The sequence below is a fragment of the Triticum dicoccoides genome, chromosome 7A, assembly GCF_002162155.2.
Source record: "Triticum dicoccoides isolate Atlit2015 ecotype Zavitan chromosome 7A, WEW_v2.0, whole genome shotgun sequence".
Classification (NCBI taxonomy): domain Eukaryota; kingdom Viridiplantae; phylum Streptophyta; class Magnoliopsida; order Poales; family Poaceae; genus Triticum; species Triticum dicoccoides.
Genome location: NC_041392.1, coordinates 351,438,095 through 351,455,589, shown reverse-complemented (window position 1 = coordinate 351,455,589; position 17,495 = coordinate 351,438,095). Strand labels below are relative to the sequence as shown.

General features: G+C 44.0%; 1 protein-coding gene across 1 annotated transcript in view; it reads left to right on the top strand.

Annotated features, from left to right (window-relative positions):
• Positions 1-5,890, top strand: part of LOC119334495 — a 16,221-nt gene extending 10,331 nt beyond the window's left edge. The window contains exons 4-5 of the mRNA XM_037607057.1: positions 4,947-5,227; positions 5,299-5,890. Coding sequence (XP_037462954.1) covers positions 4,947-5,227; positions 5,299-5,731 — 714 coding nt within the window. The 3' untranslated portion in view covers positions 5,732-5,890. The remainder of the gene's footprint in view (positions 1-4,946; positions 5,228-5,298) is intronic.
• The last annotated feature ends 11,605 nt before the right edge of the window (positions 5,891-17,495 follow it).

Sequence of the window (17,495 nt, the reverse complement as noted above, 5' to 3'; positions counted from 1 at the left end):
GTTGAGTATCATTGTTATTATGGAAAACATAGGATAGTGTAGGATTTATTCCACCTTGCCTTGTACTCCTATATATATGCCCACGAGGCTCAAGCAATATCAACGAACTATTCCACCAATTTCCTCTCTCCCTTCTAACAAGAAGAATCATTACAAGCCCTATGAAGGACACACCCACGGTATAAAAGTCCTAAGAAGTGTACACCCGAAGTACAACAAGATGCCCCTAGACGCTAGTCGTGCGCCCCTCTGGAATCATAGCTGCAAGCTCTCTTGCGCCTGCCAAAGTCCACGGCCTAGCCTCCCACTTAATTGTGTCGAAGAGGCGGTCCAAATTGAGCCACGCTTTGTCGAAGATGATGCTCTATAATGCACGAAGCCACAAGCTGGCGAGGTTGGAGCCAACTAAAAACACTACGACTTGATTTATCTTGAGAATATATAAAACTAATAATGGAGCAACAAACTAATTTTATTATATTGGGTAAATGAGAAGTTAAAGATACATAAAGCGTTTATTATATTGACAAAACAAATAAATCAAACAACACATATGTTTTCAACTTAAAATCTAAAGCAGGATGCATGTAATCTGTTCAACCAAAATCTTATATGTATTCCTCCATGCATCATCTAGCGAGTAAGCTGCACATCAGCATAAATATGAATTCTCTTAGCCATAGTATCAATTTTGCTTGCTCTTTGTTGCTAGAAAGCATATGCTTTGCCTGTTCTACATCAACACAACTAAGTGCATCCTTTCATCCTACATACTATCATATTTTCCATTATACTGAACTGAGCCATATTATGATGATAATCCAAACATCAGTACATTGTTTTTCTGGATAGTTAAAGAGAAATATTTAAATATCAGAAGATCTTGGTCGTCATTGACTAATTCTTTTTAATATTGTTCATACAATTGCCAAACAACGGAATTTCACCATTTTAGCAATGGTGGAACAAAAGAACCAATGCCTCTAGGGTTCATAAAGCATCAAAGTGTTGAGCACATAAGGGCGCTCTTTCCAATTCAAATGTATTGGGGCTTTCTCTCAATTCCTGAACTGCATATGTGAGATTAGACAATTATCTCAACTCCAAGTGTTCATTATGTTGACAAATTCGGTAAAGGGGTTATCTATTCATATATTCCCACATTTCTAATCCGCTGAATAAACATTAAGCCATCTTCATCTCCAAGTCACTCCATATATAACCTACAAACAAAAAATGCAGTAACATATTATATGTTCCCACTCTGTGTATGCTCCGGGCCTAGTTTACCAAGAGGATTGAAAATTTCGAATCGATTTTGGACTAGAACTGGCCGATCTTTTCCCACTTGTAATGAAGAGGTAGAGCTCATGTTAGTTGCTCAAGGAAATAGTTCAATTATATATTTTACTCAATCATGTAGTATCACGATGATACACTCAAGAACATCACCTGTCCGTGCTTCTGCGCTGCTAGTAGTGAGGCATAATAAATAAATATTATTGCACACATGTATTAATGGAAGACACTGTGGGAGTTAGAAATAAGTGGAAAACTTAGGGTCATGAGTTCTGTTTGTTATTATCAAAGGGGTTATCTATTCATAAATTTCCACATTTCTAATCTGTTGAATCAACATTAAGGCGTCTTCATCTCCAAGTCACTCCATACAAAACCTACAAACAGAAAATGCAGTAACATATCATTAAAGTTTCACACCTTCCAACGGAGCAATCTAGGCTTAGTAGTGAGTAATTTTAGGTGACCAAGATTTAAAGAAGGCAACTGAGCATTAGCAAAAGTGTTATTAAGAACATGTACATTTGCTACTGCAGAAATTACTCGTTTGTGCATCTTCACCCTTGCTAACCGTAGGTACGGTAGCTAACTTTGGATTAGATTACCATTAGTTATGTCTCTTATGTCCGATAGTGAACAGTGATTTTCTGTCGTAATTAAATTAACACAGTGAACTTTCTTGCACCATACCAGTGCTTACAGTTTTAGACCTATCTAGCCATCCATAATCATGTTAGCAATCTTCACTTCGTGCGTCATGCCTATTCTTAATAATGTGCATGGTTGTAGGTCACTTCCTTGCCTGCCATGTTTTGATGTTGCATAACCCTTTTATTATTGGATTAAATTTTAGTTAAAGCTTCAATTTGGAAAGTCAAATGATCCTTATTTTACTGAACATATTTTAAGAACTAACTCACGTTGGTGGTGTTACTACAAAGTTGAGAACTACTATAATATTGCTCGCTTTGTTCAGAAATATAAAATAAATTCACTGTTTGAGTTCAAGCTGTAACTGCAATTTTTTTGCGCTCCGATCCATATTAATTGTCGCTGATTTAGTATGGATTGTAGGGAGTAACATCTTTAATACTCCCTCCGTCCTACAATATAAGATCGTTTTTCACGCTAACATAGCTTGTGGGACGGAGGGAGTAGTTAAGAAATCAGAACCATATGGAAGTTTTTTTTAATACAAATTGAATACAAAACCAACTGTGTGTAACACAATCAACATACTAGTGGATTAATATTAGTCTAGGCTTGAATTTGGATAATCAAATACATACAATTAAGGCCTTGTTCAGTTAGCTCCTCCACCGCCGGGATTGGAGCCCAATCCCCGCTAAACCCCGTGGTTTCGGCCTGACCGGGATTCGACCTCGACCTGCCTTATAAGCGTATTCGATTAAACCCGGCCGAGGCTAGACCCCCGCCCAATCCCGCCCAAATCACGTGGAACTACCCGGGATATAATCCTCGCCCCTCTACCCGTGGAACCAATCCCTCCCGGTGGACGAAACGGTACGCGAGAAGAAACAAAATCGAGCCTCTCTCCCCGAGTCCCCAAGCTCTCTCTCTCTCTAGCGATTCTGCGGCGATGGCGGCGCAGCCATTAGGAGGCGGCGATGGCGGCATACTTCCCCACCTCTCCCTTCTCTCCCACCCGGTAAGCCTCTTCTCCTTCCCCTCTCCTCCTCTTCTTTCCCATCTCCTCCTGATTCTGACCTGATGTTGACCAAGGGCAACGATTCATATACATGGATCAGAAAGAGAGTAACCGAACAGGTTATGGTCGCAAGGATTCATGCGGATGAGGAATAGCAAGGGTTGGGTGACAAGTAGGGGTTCACCCAATCTCTAGGAGGTTAGAAACCACTCGTGGAATCTAACCACGACAACCGAACAAGGCCTAAGGTAATATATATTGTGATCTGTATTACATAATGCTCCGTTAGGATGTACGTATTGAGAGCCAACGAATTGCATTGGGTCCAATATCAAATTGGCCTTGTTTTGGAAATAGGCCACAATACCAAATCTATTGTTTGGTTGCGAATGAAACTGCTTGTTGGAATCCAACAAAGTAGGCAATGCCAATTTCATGTTTGGATGTTATGTTGATGAATTGACCTAGACACATCCATCCTTCCACCGCCACCCATGACCGGCTCCCTCTGCCTCATTCCTTCCCGCTGGTCCACCACCGTGTGGCATCCCCACTCCGGCCTGGCTGTTGGCGGCCTCTCACTCAACCGGGTAACTTCCCGGAATATCACCAGATGGTTGGCGTCCACATGCATCAGATGTGCAAGACCAAGAGCGCTATGGCCACCACGGCGCCATCCATGGCCTGCTCCTCCGTCAAGGACTCGCTCCTGGACTTGCCCCTCCTCACCTTTGCCGAGTTCGTCACCGCCAGCGCCAACTTCTCCACTGCGCACCGCCTAGCACCGTCCTCCAACTCCTTCCTTGCGTGCTCCGCAGCCACCTGGCCGCCATCTTCTGCCGCACGCTGCGGCACGACCCGGTCGAGGTCTCACCATGCTCGGCCACTGCCACCAAGCGCCTCTAAGGCACCACAGCTTCCCCCGGCGGCTCCCTCTTCCTTTCCTACGAGCTTGTCCCGAGCGCGGCTCTACGGCGCCAACAACCCCTCCATCACGCCGCCCGCCTCCTAGCAAGCGTGGCTCCACCTCGCCGCCGTTCCCTGACTCCCTGGCGTTGCTCCACCAAGGGCACGGGGTCTGGAGATGCAGGGGCAGTGGTGGCCAGCGGGGGAGGAGGAGCAACCGTGGTAATAGGAGCAAGGGTGTCCCGGGCTCTCCATTAGATGGTAGCTATTGATTTTGGTAGTCAGACTTTGATGATTGGACTACAGCGCGCGACGACGTTGCGCCTTAGCAATCTCTAAGCCAACTCCGAGATGTTATTGGCCACGCCGGAGCATGATCAACCTGACCACAAAGGTCTAATTCCTGCAAGCAATGAGAACAAAGAAGAACCAAGATTTACAATCTGGATGTTGCAAATAAAAGATAAATGATAAATGATGAAAGTTGGGGTTTCATAAGCGGTCTTGGCCTGGTCCTTGGACATAAACGAAGTATGCGAAGTTGCAGCCATGGCTATTTTTTAGCTAAACAAAACCTGAGTCTAAACGACCCCCTAAGGGCTGCATTTATAGAGGGAGGGCAATTTTGCCAAACCAAAACCCAGAAGAGATAAAACGGTATCGACGCTGGCAACAAGTCAACAGACCAGGACCGAAGTTTATTTGATCAACGCAGCTACACTCAAAAGCACACAAAAAGAGACACCAGCTAAACCACAGCAGCCTGTTCACTGGTGATCGTCATCAGCACCGCCATCTTGGACTTCATCATCCTCAGAAGTACATTTAGCATATAATAGTAGATTTTGTCTTTCCACTGCTTGCAGTTTTCCATGTAAAACTTCTCAAGAGGATAAGTTTCAAGGTGAAATTGTGTTATTAGTGTTGGAGGTTGATGGGTGTAGCTTCTTGATTTGCAGAATTTGCAGATTTCATAGCAAACAGCTTCTTATGCTCATTTGTGCATTGCTCTTTCTGTCGTGGCCTCCAAAAAATTGTGGACTAAATGTATTCTGCCTTTTATGGTTTTCAGACTGAAAGAGGTGAAAGCTTTCTCACATTTGCAGTGGACATGACCCTGAAATCAACTAAAGCATTGGTACAACCAACTTCTCCAGCTGGTCTTGATTTCTGGAGATCCAAGTTGCTATGGGCCTCGCGTGTTCTACCAATGCCACTTATTGGACTATTTGTTATCACCGGGCTTTGTTTGCCAGTGGATAAGCAAGATGGATATCCTGAGCTGGAAGCATTATCCAAACTAGATTTAGGAGCTGCTCTTAAGATTTTTCTGGCTAAGCAATTGACCTCTGAGTGAGTACATTCAAACCAGTAGTGCTAGTTATGGTTCTTTATTTACTAATTCTTCTTTTTCTCGTATGCAGTTTCAATGCTATGACTGCACCTGCTGAGGATAAGTCAGTTATAATTGGGGAAAGGAACAGAGTTGCAACTGAGAAGATAAAGGGTGCGATAAACCGAGGGTACAAGAGAATAGCGGTTCTGTACGGAGGTGGGCATATGCCAGACCTTGGAAGACGTCTTCGAGAAGAGCTAGATATGGTCCCATCCAATGTGCAATGGGTCACAGCATGGTCAATAAGAAGCCGGGAGCTAGATAAAAAATCGCTTCCATTTTTGAAGACGATGGCTGAGGTTTCAGGGTGGCCTTTGAATAGATATGAAACACTTGCTTTGCTAATCTTTTCTTCGGTTCTTGCAGTGGATCTATGGTTTTGGGAGTTTCTCGTGGAAAGCAGTCTGAATTGGGCATCTTTGGCTGGTTCCTGGATCGATCAATTTAGTGCTCCATTTTGACAAAGAGTTTACAAAACCATTTACTGTTGCAGTTAGTTTCAGATATTAGTTGGAGTGCTGTCTATGCAAACTTGTAGATAACAATTTATTGAATCAACTTGGAATGAGATTAGTGAGAAAGTTGAAGCCAGTGGGTCTTAGGCTGTGCTTAGTTGGACTTTTGCAGCCTTTTTTTTTGCTTTTCAATGCTATAATAAGCTAACCAAAGAGAGAAAATGAGAAGTAAAGAATGTAAAGGTTGTATCTTCTCCGTAGTGCAATTCTTGCAGTTGGTGCATTACACATGCACACCCTATCCCTATGGGCACCTTTGAAAGACTGAGCCGACATATCATTTTGAAATTTACGAAATCACCGTAGCCACCTCGTCGTCGATGGGAACGTCTTCTCCCACTGAATGTGCATCATCGGAAATCCTAAAATAAATCTAGGAATAAATGCGAGCATAAGACTTGAACCCTGGTGGGCTGGTGATACTACAGTCCCTCTAACCATTCAACCACAGGTTAGTTCGCGCTGCCCTTGAAAATTGCAATGTAACTCGCCACCCGCTCAACCTGCGCAACTCCTAGCCGCTCGGCGACCAGGGTTTGGCCGCCGCCTCCTGCCTTCGCGGCTTGCTCCAGCGACCCTCCACGCTTGGCCAGGTATAGTCTTCCTTCCAACCTCTACCTACCCCCATCCCGTGGCGGGTGGTCTGGTCGGTCCGGCGCCGCCGCATCGGCTCTTCTCCTCCCCATTCCTCCTCTAAGAAGAATAAAGAGGAATAAAATTGATGATATATTGCTCGAGCCCCATGGTCTATTCTGCTAATATTCTTTTCAACTTCCGAACTACATGCTCAATGCAAGTGCACGACATTGTTGAAGCAAAAACATTGCAGTACTGAGACTAGTGAACTTCTCGTCATAAAAAAAATGGCACACACCTTTTCGGTACTGTTTTTTGTTATATTTGTGTCGAATATTATGTACGCAAGAGGTTACGTGGACTTGGAGTTGTAATTGGGTTGGTTAGGTACGAGTAGTGTAGGAGTCGGACACGTTGTATCCTAGGCCTCTTATATATCGAGGGCACCACACGTTGAAACCTATGATGACTTGATAGCAACAGGTACGCGGGGGAGCCGACGGCTTGTGCCGGCGCCCGGGTGGCCGGTGTTGCGGTATCTTATGGAGGAGCGTCCGTAGTCATGCCCCGGGGATGTAGCCATATCGGCGAACCTCGTTAACAAATACCATGATAGAGGCGAGGGGCCCGATCTTTCGATGAGATGATAACTATCGACTTGGTGGAGACGACTTTGACGACCCGACTACAAACATGCACGACGTTGCGCCTTAGCAATCGCTAAACCAATCTCCCGAGGTTACTGACGATGCTGGAAGCATGATCAGCCTGACCACGAAGGTCTATTCCTGCATGCAATCGAAGAGCAAGCAAGAATATGATAATGCAATCTGAATATTACGAATATAGATGAAGTATTAATAAATATGGGGATTCGAAAGCGGTCTTGGTCTGGCCGTTGGACACAAACGAAGTACACAAAGTTGCAATGGTTATAACTAAACAAATCCCTAGGAAAAAGCTACTAGATGGATCTAAGCAAGGGGTAGCGGCCAAGGAGGTGGGAGGACGTCCCAAGGCAGACTAAAACTAACCCTAGGTCGTACAAGGCTCATGGGCCCAAGAGGAGGTGATGCAACACCTTTGGACTTGTACATTGACTCGGATTCTGCTGCAGCGCAGATTGTTTCATCGATAACTCAACGCTTCGGGCGAATTTGAAGGTGAATCCAATTGGGTTGGAAAGAGCACGAAATCTACTTTCCAACAAAAAGAATCACCCAATTCAGAGTCAGTATAAAAGGGTTCTTAGTGTTTTGAGTCAGGTATGTCTGTGTAGTCCGAATCTGAATTCAGAACGTGAGAGACTTCGGCTCTATCTTCTCTTGGCTCAAAAGTGATGTGAGAGGACTTTTTGAACAACACCTAAACTTCTCTTTTCCCCTTATCTTCATATGTTGATTGTACAAATGTCCAATACACCTGCAATTAGACATGACATAAAAGTTTGCGAAGTATTTTTTGTCCTGGATGACATAAATAAATCATTGCATAGTTTGCATTAGAAATCACCTCACAAATATACATGTATGCAATATTTTTGGTCGTATCCAAGGTAGTCATGTCCTCATCATCCTCCCCTTCTTGAAAACAAAGCCGTCCTCGGCGTTGCTTAATCTGAAATGTGGCTAACAAAAGAGACAAGGTGTACATGTTGTATATGTATATGTCATCCATTTTTACTTCCCTTGGTCTTTGCACATATGACACATGTATACATGAGTAACTTTCATAGTTTATAAAATCTGAAGCCAAAATATTATCACAAGAAGTAGAAGGAATGGAAATATTACAACTCAGTTTGCACATATAAGTGAAACTCTTATTCATTTCAAAAGGTTGAAAATGTTCATCATTAAACCATCCCAACATGGGTGAATAAACCTTACTAGCATCAAATTTACATGCTACAACATGCTTAAATAAGAAAACATGCAATAAGTCATTGGTCACATAATCATCACCAAGATTAGAGGTCATATAAAAATAATTAATATTGGTTCTTTTGCATCAACAGTTAATTCAATGGGTGCACTAAAAAATGTTGGTATTTCAGTTGTTTGATCACATGACACATTCATGATAGTAACACGATTCTCTAAAATAGGTGGTGTGCTCAAATCAACAGGTAACTCAACACATGATGCATTCAAGTTAACTAGGCATGCATCATTCTCATGTGAAGTTATATCATCAATACCTTTACTGTTACCTTGTCGCGAAGATGTAGCTGATGTAGGTATGGACGATGACAATGTACGATAATCTTGAGATGACGTCGCACTCTCAATCTGAGGTGTGGCTGCTCTGATACCACTTGATAGAGGCGAGGGGCCCGATCTTTCGATGAGATGATAACTATCAATTTGATGGAGACGACTTTGACGATCCGACTAAAAACGTGCACGACATTGCGCCTTAGCAATCGCTAAACCAATCTCCCGAGGTTACTGCCGATGCTGGAAGCACTATCAACCTGACCACGAAGGTCTATTCCTGCATGCAATCGAAGAACAAGCAAGAATATGATAATGCAATCTGAATGTTGCGAATATAGATAAAGTATTGATAAATGTGGGGATCCGAAAGCGGTCTTGGTCTAGTCGTTGGACACAAACAAAGTACATGAAGTTGCAATGGCTAAATTTTAAATAAACTAATCTCCAGGAAAAAGCTACTAGATGGATCTACTTATATAGGAGCAAGGGGTGGCGGCCAAGGAGGTGGGAGAACGTCCCAAGGCAGCCTAAAACTAACCCTAGGTCGTACAAGGCTCATGGGCCCAAGAGGAGGTGATGCAACACCTTTGGACTTGTAGTTTGACTTGGATTCTCCTGCATCATCAGATTGTTTCGTCGATAACTCAACGCGCCGGACGAATTTGAAGGTGAATCCAATTGGGTTGGAAAGAGCACGAAATCTACTTTCCAACAAAAAATGAATCACCCAATTCGGAGTCCGTATGAAAGAGTTCTTGTTGTTTTGAGTTAGGTATGTCTGTGTAGTCCGAATCTGAATCCAAAACGTGAGAGATTTGGGCTCTATCTTCTCTTGGATCAAAAGTGACGGGAGAGGACTTTTTGAATAGATCTAATCTTCTCTTTTCCCCTTATCTTCATATTTGGATTGTACAAATGTCCAATACACCTGCAATTAGACATGACATAAAAATTTGTGAAGTATTTTTGTCCTGGATGACATAAACAAAATATTGCATAGTTTGCATTAGAAATTACCTCACAAATATACATGTATGCAATATTTTTGGTCGTATCCAAGGTAGTCATGTCCTCATGATATCGTGCCTCGATGTGTCGTCTATGATCTTGCATTAGCGTTTTATTCTAACAAGTGGTATTATGAGCAAGGTTCTGAGAAGGCTATGCGGAAGATCATCCAGAGGTATGAGGATCATGCTCGACGGGTGCCATGGAACGTCCGATGGTGCAAGGTGGAGCATAGCGGCGATCTTTTCAGAGGCAAACGGAATCGAGAAGGTCAAGCCTTGGTTGCGGCGCTGCGTACCGAGACGACACTCGGAGCCATGGAGGACGCGTGTGGTATTCGGTCTCGGCAGCAGCACAACACACAAGGAAAAGGCAGGTTACGGTGGTTACGCGCGACAAGGCAGGTGACTGAATTGCTGGCGAAGAACCAAGATCAGAGGCGATTTTCTCGTCGGAGATACAATAGCGGCAAATTTTTTCCAAGGGACACGAACCGAGGAAAGGAAGGTCAGGTTTCGGTTAGCGTTGCACGAGATGACCGCTTGGAGCCTCGGAGATGACGTGTGGCAATCGGTCTCGGCAGCTGCGCGACATGCAAGGCAAAGGAAAAGGTCAAGGCAGTAGGTTTCCTCGTACGCGGTGCAACACACAAGGAAAGAAAAATTGTATTGTGGCAGGAGTCCAAGGGATTAACATACACGCGGTTAGTTGATCTAGTATGTGCATGCGTGTGCATGTTTGGTCTAGGGGACAAGTCTGCTATTGGTTATGGTTGAAAAAGAAAAGAGATGTGTGCATGCATGAAACTTGGGACCGTGCGTGACTTAGTTTGGTAAAGGCATAACAAACTGAAGGAAATATGCCCTAGAGGTAATAATAAAGTTGTTATTTATATTTCCTTATATCATGATAAATGTTTATAATTCATGCTAGAATTGTGTTAACCGGAAACTTGACACATGTGTGGATACATAGACAAAACACAGTGTCCCTAGTACGCCTCTACTAGACTAGCTCCTTAATCAAAGATGGTTCAGTTTCCTAACCATAGACATGTATTGTCATTTGATGAATGGGATCACATCATTAGGAGAATGATGTGATGGACAAGACCCATCCGTTAGCTTAGCATAATGATTGTTAAGTTTTATTGCTATTGTTTTCTTCATGACTTATACATATTCCTTTTACTATGAATTATGCAACTCCCGAATACCGGAGGAATACCTTGTGTGCTATCAAACGTCACAACGTAATTGGGTGATTATAAAGATGCCCTACAGGTTTCTCCGAAGGTGTTTGTTGGGTTAGCATAGATCGAGAATAGGATTTGTCACTTCGAGTATCGGAGAGGTATCTCTGGGCCCGCTTGGTAATGCACACCATGATAAGCCTTGCAAGCAATGTGACTAATGAGTTAGTTGCAGGATGATGCATTACAGAATGAGTAAGGAGATTTGCCGGTAACGAGAGAACTAGGTATAAAGATACCGACGATCGAATCTCGGGCAAGTAACATACCGATGGCAAAGGGAATGACGTATGTTGTCATTACGGTTTGACCGATATAAATCTTTGTAGAATATGTAGGAACCAATATGAGCATCCAGGTTCCTCTGTTGGTTACTTATCGGAGAGGTGTCTCGGTCATGTCTACATAGTTCTCGAACCCGTAGGGTCCGCACGCTTAACGTTCGATGACGATTTGTATTATGAGTCATGTGATTTGGTGACCGAATGTTGTTCAGAGTCCCGGATGAGATCATGGACATAACGAGGAGTCTCAAAATGGTCGAGAGGTAAAGATTGATATATTGGATGATAGTATTCGGACACCGGAAGTGTTTCGGATTGTATCAGGTACATATCGGAGTACCGGGGGGTTACCGGGACCCCCCGGGGGAAGATATGGGCCATATGGGCCCTAGGATGGAGGCAAGCCAGCCCACAAGGGGTGCCCCCCAAGGGAGGAGTCCGAATTGGACAACGGGAGGGGGCGGCGCCCCCTTTCTTTCTCCCTCTCTCTCTCTCCTTCCCCCTTTCCCACTCCGATAAAAGGAAAGGGGAGCCGAATCCTACTAGGATCCCAAGTGGGACTCCTCCCACTTGGGGCGCACCTAGGGCCGGGCTCCTCCCCTCTCCCTCCTTTATATATGAGGGTGGGGGTGCCTCTAAACACACATCAATTGTTCCAAGCCGTGTGCGGTGCCCCCTCCACAGTTTACTCCTCCGGTCATATTCACGTAGTGCTTAGGCGAAGCCCTGCGCGGACCACTTCACCATCATCGTCACCACGCCGTCGTGCTGACGGAACTCTCCCTCGACACTTTGCTGGATCAAGAGTTCGAGGGACGTCATCGAGCTGAACGTGTGCAGAACTCGGAGGTGCCGTACGTTCGGTACTTGATCGGTTGAATCGAGAAGACGTTCGACTACATCAACCACGTTAAGCTAACGCTTCCGCTTTCGGTCTACGAGGGTACGTGGACACACTCTCCCCCTCTCGTTGCTATGCATGTCCTAGATAGATCTTGCATGAGCATAGGATTTTTTTTGAAATTGCATGCCGCGTTCCCCAACAGTGGCATCCGAGCCAAGTCTATGCGTAGATGATATGCATGAGTAGAACACAAAGAGTTGTGGGCGGTGATAGTCATACTGCTTACCACCAACGTCTTATTTTTATTCGGCGGTATTGTTGGATGAAGCGGCCCGGACCAACCTTACATGACCACGTTCATGAGACCGGTTCCACCGATAGACATGCAACTTGTTTTGCATAAAGGTGGCTGGCAGGTGTCTGTTTCTCCAACTTTAGTTGAATCAAATTTGACTACGGCCGGTCCTTGTTGAAGGTTAAAACAACAAACCTGACGAAACACCGTTGTGGTTTTGATGCGAACGATTCTTACTAGAAGCCCGTAGCAGCCACGTAAAACTTGCAACAACAAATTAGAGGACATCTAACTTGTTTTTGCAGGGCATGTTGTGATGTGATATGGTCAAGACATGATGAGATACACATTATTGTATGAGATGATCATGTTTTGTAAAAGTTATCGGCAGGAGCCTTATGGTTGTCGCTTTATTGTATGAAATACAATCGCCATGTAATTTCTTTACTTTATCACTATGTGTTAGCGATAGTTGTAGAAACAATAGTTGGAGAGACGACAGCGACGCTACGATGGAGATCAAGGTGTCAAGCCGGTGACAATGGAAATCATGACGGTGCTCTGGAGATGGAGATCAAAGGCATAAGATGATGATGGCCATATCATGTCACATATTTTGATTGCATGTGATGTTTATCTTTTATGCAACTTATTTTTCTTAGTACGGCGGTAGCATTATAAGATGACCCCTCACTAAAATTTCAAGGTATAAGTGTTCTCCCTGAGTATGCACCGCTGCGACAGTTCATCGTGCCGAGACACCCCGTGATGATCGGGTGTGATAAGCTCTACGTTCACATACAATGGGTGCAAGACAGTTTTGCACGTGCGGAATACTTGTGTTAAACTTGACGAGCCTAGCATGTACAGACATGGCCTCGGAACACTGGAGACCAAAAGGTCGAACGTGAATCATATAGTAGATATGATCAACATAGAGATGTTCACCATTGAAAACTACTCCATCTCACGTGATGATCGGGCATGGTTTAGTTGATATCGATCACGTGATCATTTAGATGACTCGAGGGATGTCTATCTAAGTGGGAGTTCTTAAGTAATATGATTAATTGAACTTAATTTATCATGAACTTAGTCCTGATAGTTTTTGCATATCTATGTTGTAGATCAATGGCCCGTGCTACCGTTCCCTTGAATTTTAATGCATTCCTAGAGAAAGCTAAGTTGAAAGATGATGTTAGCAACTACACGGACTGGTTACGTAACTTGAGGATTATCCTCATTGCTGTACAGAAGAATTATGTCCTTGATGCATCACTAGGTGACAAGCCCCCTCCTGCTAATGTAGACGCTTTGAACGTCTCGCAGACATGGTCTGATGACTACTCTATAGTTCAGTGTGCCACGCTCTACGCTTAGAATCGGGACTTCAAAGACGTTTTGAACGTCATGGACCATATGAGATGTTCCAGGAGTTGAAGTTAATATTTCAAGCAAAAGCCCAAGTTGAGAGATATGAAGTCTCCAACAAGTTCAATAGCTGCAAGATTGAAGAGAACAGTTCTATCAGTGAACACATACTCGGAATGTCTGGGTACCATAACCACTTGACTCAGGTGGGAATCTTCTGGATGATAGTGTTATTGACAGAGTTTTTCAATCACTGCCACCAAGCTACAAAGGCTTCGTGATGAACTACAATATGCAAGGGATGGATAAGACAATTCCCAAGCTCATCGCTATGCTCAAAGCCGCGGAGGTAGAAATAAAGAAAGAGCATCAAGTGTTGATGGTTAACAAGACCACTAGTTTCAAGAAAAAAGGCAAAGGAAAGAAGGGGAACTTCAAGAAGAATGGCAAGCAAGTTGTCACTCCCGGGAAGAAGCCCAAGTTTGGACCCAAGCCTGAAACTAAGTGCTTCTACTGCAAAGGGACTGGTCACTGGAAGCGGAACTGCCCCAAGTATTTGGCGGATAAGAAGGATGACAAAGTGAACAAAGGTATATTTGATATACATGTTATTGATGTGTACCTTACTAATGCTCGTAGTAGCATCTGGGTATTTGATACTGGTTCTGTTGCTCATATTTGCAACTCGAAACAAGGGCTATAGATTAAACGAAGATTGGCTAAAGACGAGGTGACGATGCGCGTCCAAAATGGTTCCAAGGTCGAGGTGATCAAAGCATATGGTTTTATACACACTTTTGGAGAAGCCTGTATTTATAAGAAAGTGAGTGGGAACTCTGTAGCATTTCTAATATTATATGTGGATGACATATTGTTGATTGGAAATGATATAGAATTTCTGGATAACATAAAAGGATACTTGAATAAGAGTTTTTCAATGAAAGACCTCGGTGAAGCTGCTTATATATTGGGCGTCAAGATCTATAGAGATAGATCAAGACGCTTAATTGGACTTTCATAAAGCACATACCTTGATAAAGTTTAGAAGAAGTTCAAAATGGATCAGTCAAAGAAAGGGTTTTTGCCTGTGTTACAAGGTGTGAAATTGAGTCAGACTCAATGCATGATTACTGTAGAAGATAGAGAGAAAATGAAAGTCCTTCCCTATGCCTCAGCCATAGGTTCTATCATGTATGCAATGTTGTGTACCAGACCTGATGTGTGCCTTGCTATAAGTCTAGCAGGGAGGTACCAAAGTAATCCAGGAGTGGATCACTGGACAACGGTCAAGAACATCCTAAAATACCCGAAAAGGACTAAGGATATGTTTCTCGTTTATGGAGGTGACAAAGAGCTTGTCGTAAATGGTTATGTCGATGCTAGCTTTGACACTGATCTGAATGACTCTAAGTCATAAACCAGATACGTATTTATATTGAATTGTGGAGCTGTCCGTTGGTGTAGTTCCAAGCAAAGTGACATGGCGGGATCTACGTGTGAAGCGGAGTACATAGCTGCTTCGAAAGCAGCAAATGAAGGAGTTTGGATGAAGGAGTTCATATCCGATCTAGGTGTAATACCTAGTGATCGGGTCCAATGAAAATCTTTTGTGATAATACTAGAGCAATTGCCTTGGCGAAGGAATCCAGATTTCACAAGAGAACCAAACACATCCAGAGACGCTTCAACTCCATCCATGATCAAGTCAAGGAGGGAGCCATAGAGATTTGCAAAATACATACGGATCTGAATGTGGCAGACCCGTTGACTAAGTCTCTTCCACGAGCAAAACATGATCAGCACCAATACTCCATGGGTGTTAGAATCATTACAATGTAATCTAGATTATTGACTCTAGTGCAAGTGGGAGACTGAAGGAAATATGCCCTAGAGGCAATAGTAAAGTTGTTATTTATATTTCCTTATATCATGATAAATGTTTATTATTCATGCTAGAGTTGTATTAACCGGAAACTTTATACATGTGTGGATACACAGACAAAACATAGTGTCCCTAGTATGCCTCTACTAGACTAGCTCGTTAATCAAATATGGTTCGGTTTCCTAACCATAGAATGGGTTGTCATTTGATGAACGGGATCACATCATTAGGAGAATGATGTGATGGACAAGACCCATCCGTTAGCTTAGCATAATGATCGCTAAGTTTTATTGCTATTGCTTTCTTCATGACTTATACATATTCCTTTGACTATGAGATTATGCAACTCCTGAATACTGGAGGAATACCTTGTGTGCTATCAAACGTCACAACATAACTGGGTGATTATAAAGATGCTCTACAAGTATCTCCGAAGGTGTTTGTTGGTTTGGCATAGATCGAGATTAGGATTTGTCACTCCGAGTATCGGAGAGGTATCTCTGGGCCCTCTCGGTAATGCACATCATGATAAGCCTTGCAAGCAATGTGACTAATAAGTTAGTTGCGGGATGATGCATTACGGAACGAGTAAAGAGACTTTCCGGTAACGAGATTGAACTACGTATAAAGATGGCGACGATCGAATCTCGGGCGAGTAACATACTGATGACATAGGGAATGACGTATGTTGTCATTACGGTTTGACCGATATAGATCTTGGTAGAATATGTAGGAACCAATATGAGCATCCAGGTTCCGCTGTTGTTTATTGACCAGAGAGGTGTCTCGGTCATGTCTACATAGTTCTCGAACCCGTAGGGTCCGCATGCTTAACGTTCGATGACGATTTGTATTATGAGTTATGTGATTTGGTGATAGAATGTTGTTCGGACTCCCGGATGAGATCACAGACACGACGAGGAGTCTCAAAATGGTCGAGAGGTAAAGATTTATATATTGGATGATAGTACTTGGACACCGGAAGTGTTTCAGATTGTATCGGGTACATATCGAAGTACCGAGGGGGGGGGGTTACCGGAAACCCCCGGGGGAAGATATGGGCCATAGGAGGGAGGCAAGCCAGCCCACAAGGGGTGGTGCCCCCCCAAGGGAGGAGTCTGAATTGGACAAGGGGAGGGGGCGGTGAGGGAGTCCTGGATTAGGGGGTCCTCGGACAGCCGGACTATATCCATCGGCCGGACTGTTGGATTATGAAGATACAAGATTGAAGACTTCGTCCCATGTCCGGGTGGGACTCTCCTTTGCGTGGAAGATAAGCTTGGCAATTCGGACATGTAGATCTCCTCCCTTGTAACTGACTCTGTGTAACCCTAGCTCCCTTCGATGTCTATATAAACCGGAGGGTTTAGTCCGTAGGACAACATCAATCATAATCATACGCTAGCTTCTAGGGTTTAGCCTCTACGATCTCGTGGTAGATCAATTCTTATAATACTCATATCATCAAGATCAATCAAGCATGAAGTAGGGTATTACCTCCATCGAGAGGGCCCAAACCTGGGTAAACATTGTGTCCCCCGCCTCCTGTTACCATCCGCCTTAGACACACAGTTCGGGACCCCCTACCCGAGATCCGCCAGTTTTGACACCGACATTGGTGCTTTCATTGAGAGTTCCACTGTGCCACCACGATAAGGCTTGATGGCTCGTCTTGTTGTCAAGGAAAACATTACCTCGAGGGGAGCCCTGGCTGTAGGCCAAACTCTCCGACTAGGCAGCTTCTTCATGACCGCCCATTTGGCCGTCACGCCGAGATGACTTCTCGGGTCATCAAAAACAGCCTCCACGTCGGCTCGGGATTCGCCGAGCAGATGGATCCAATAGAGCTCTCTTCCCTGAACGAGCTCTTGGATCACATCGCCACCCTGGGAGTCGCAACGGACTATGATCGGATCGGGCTTAAACCCGACCAAAGGGAGATTAACTCTCCGCCGGTCACCCATCAGATAGCGGTGGTG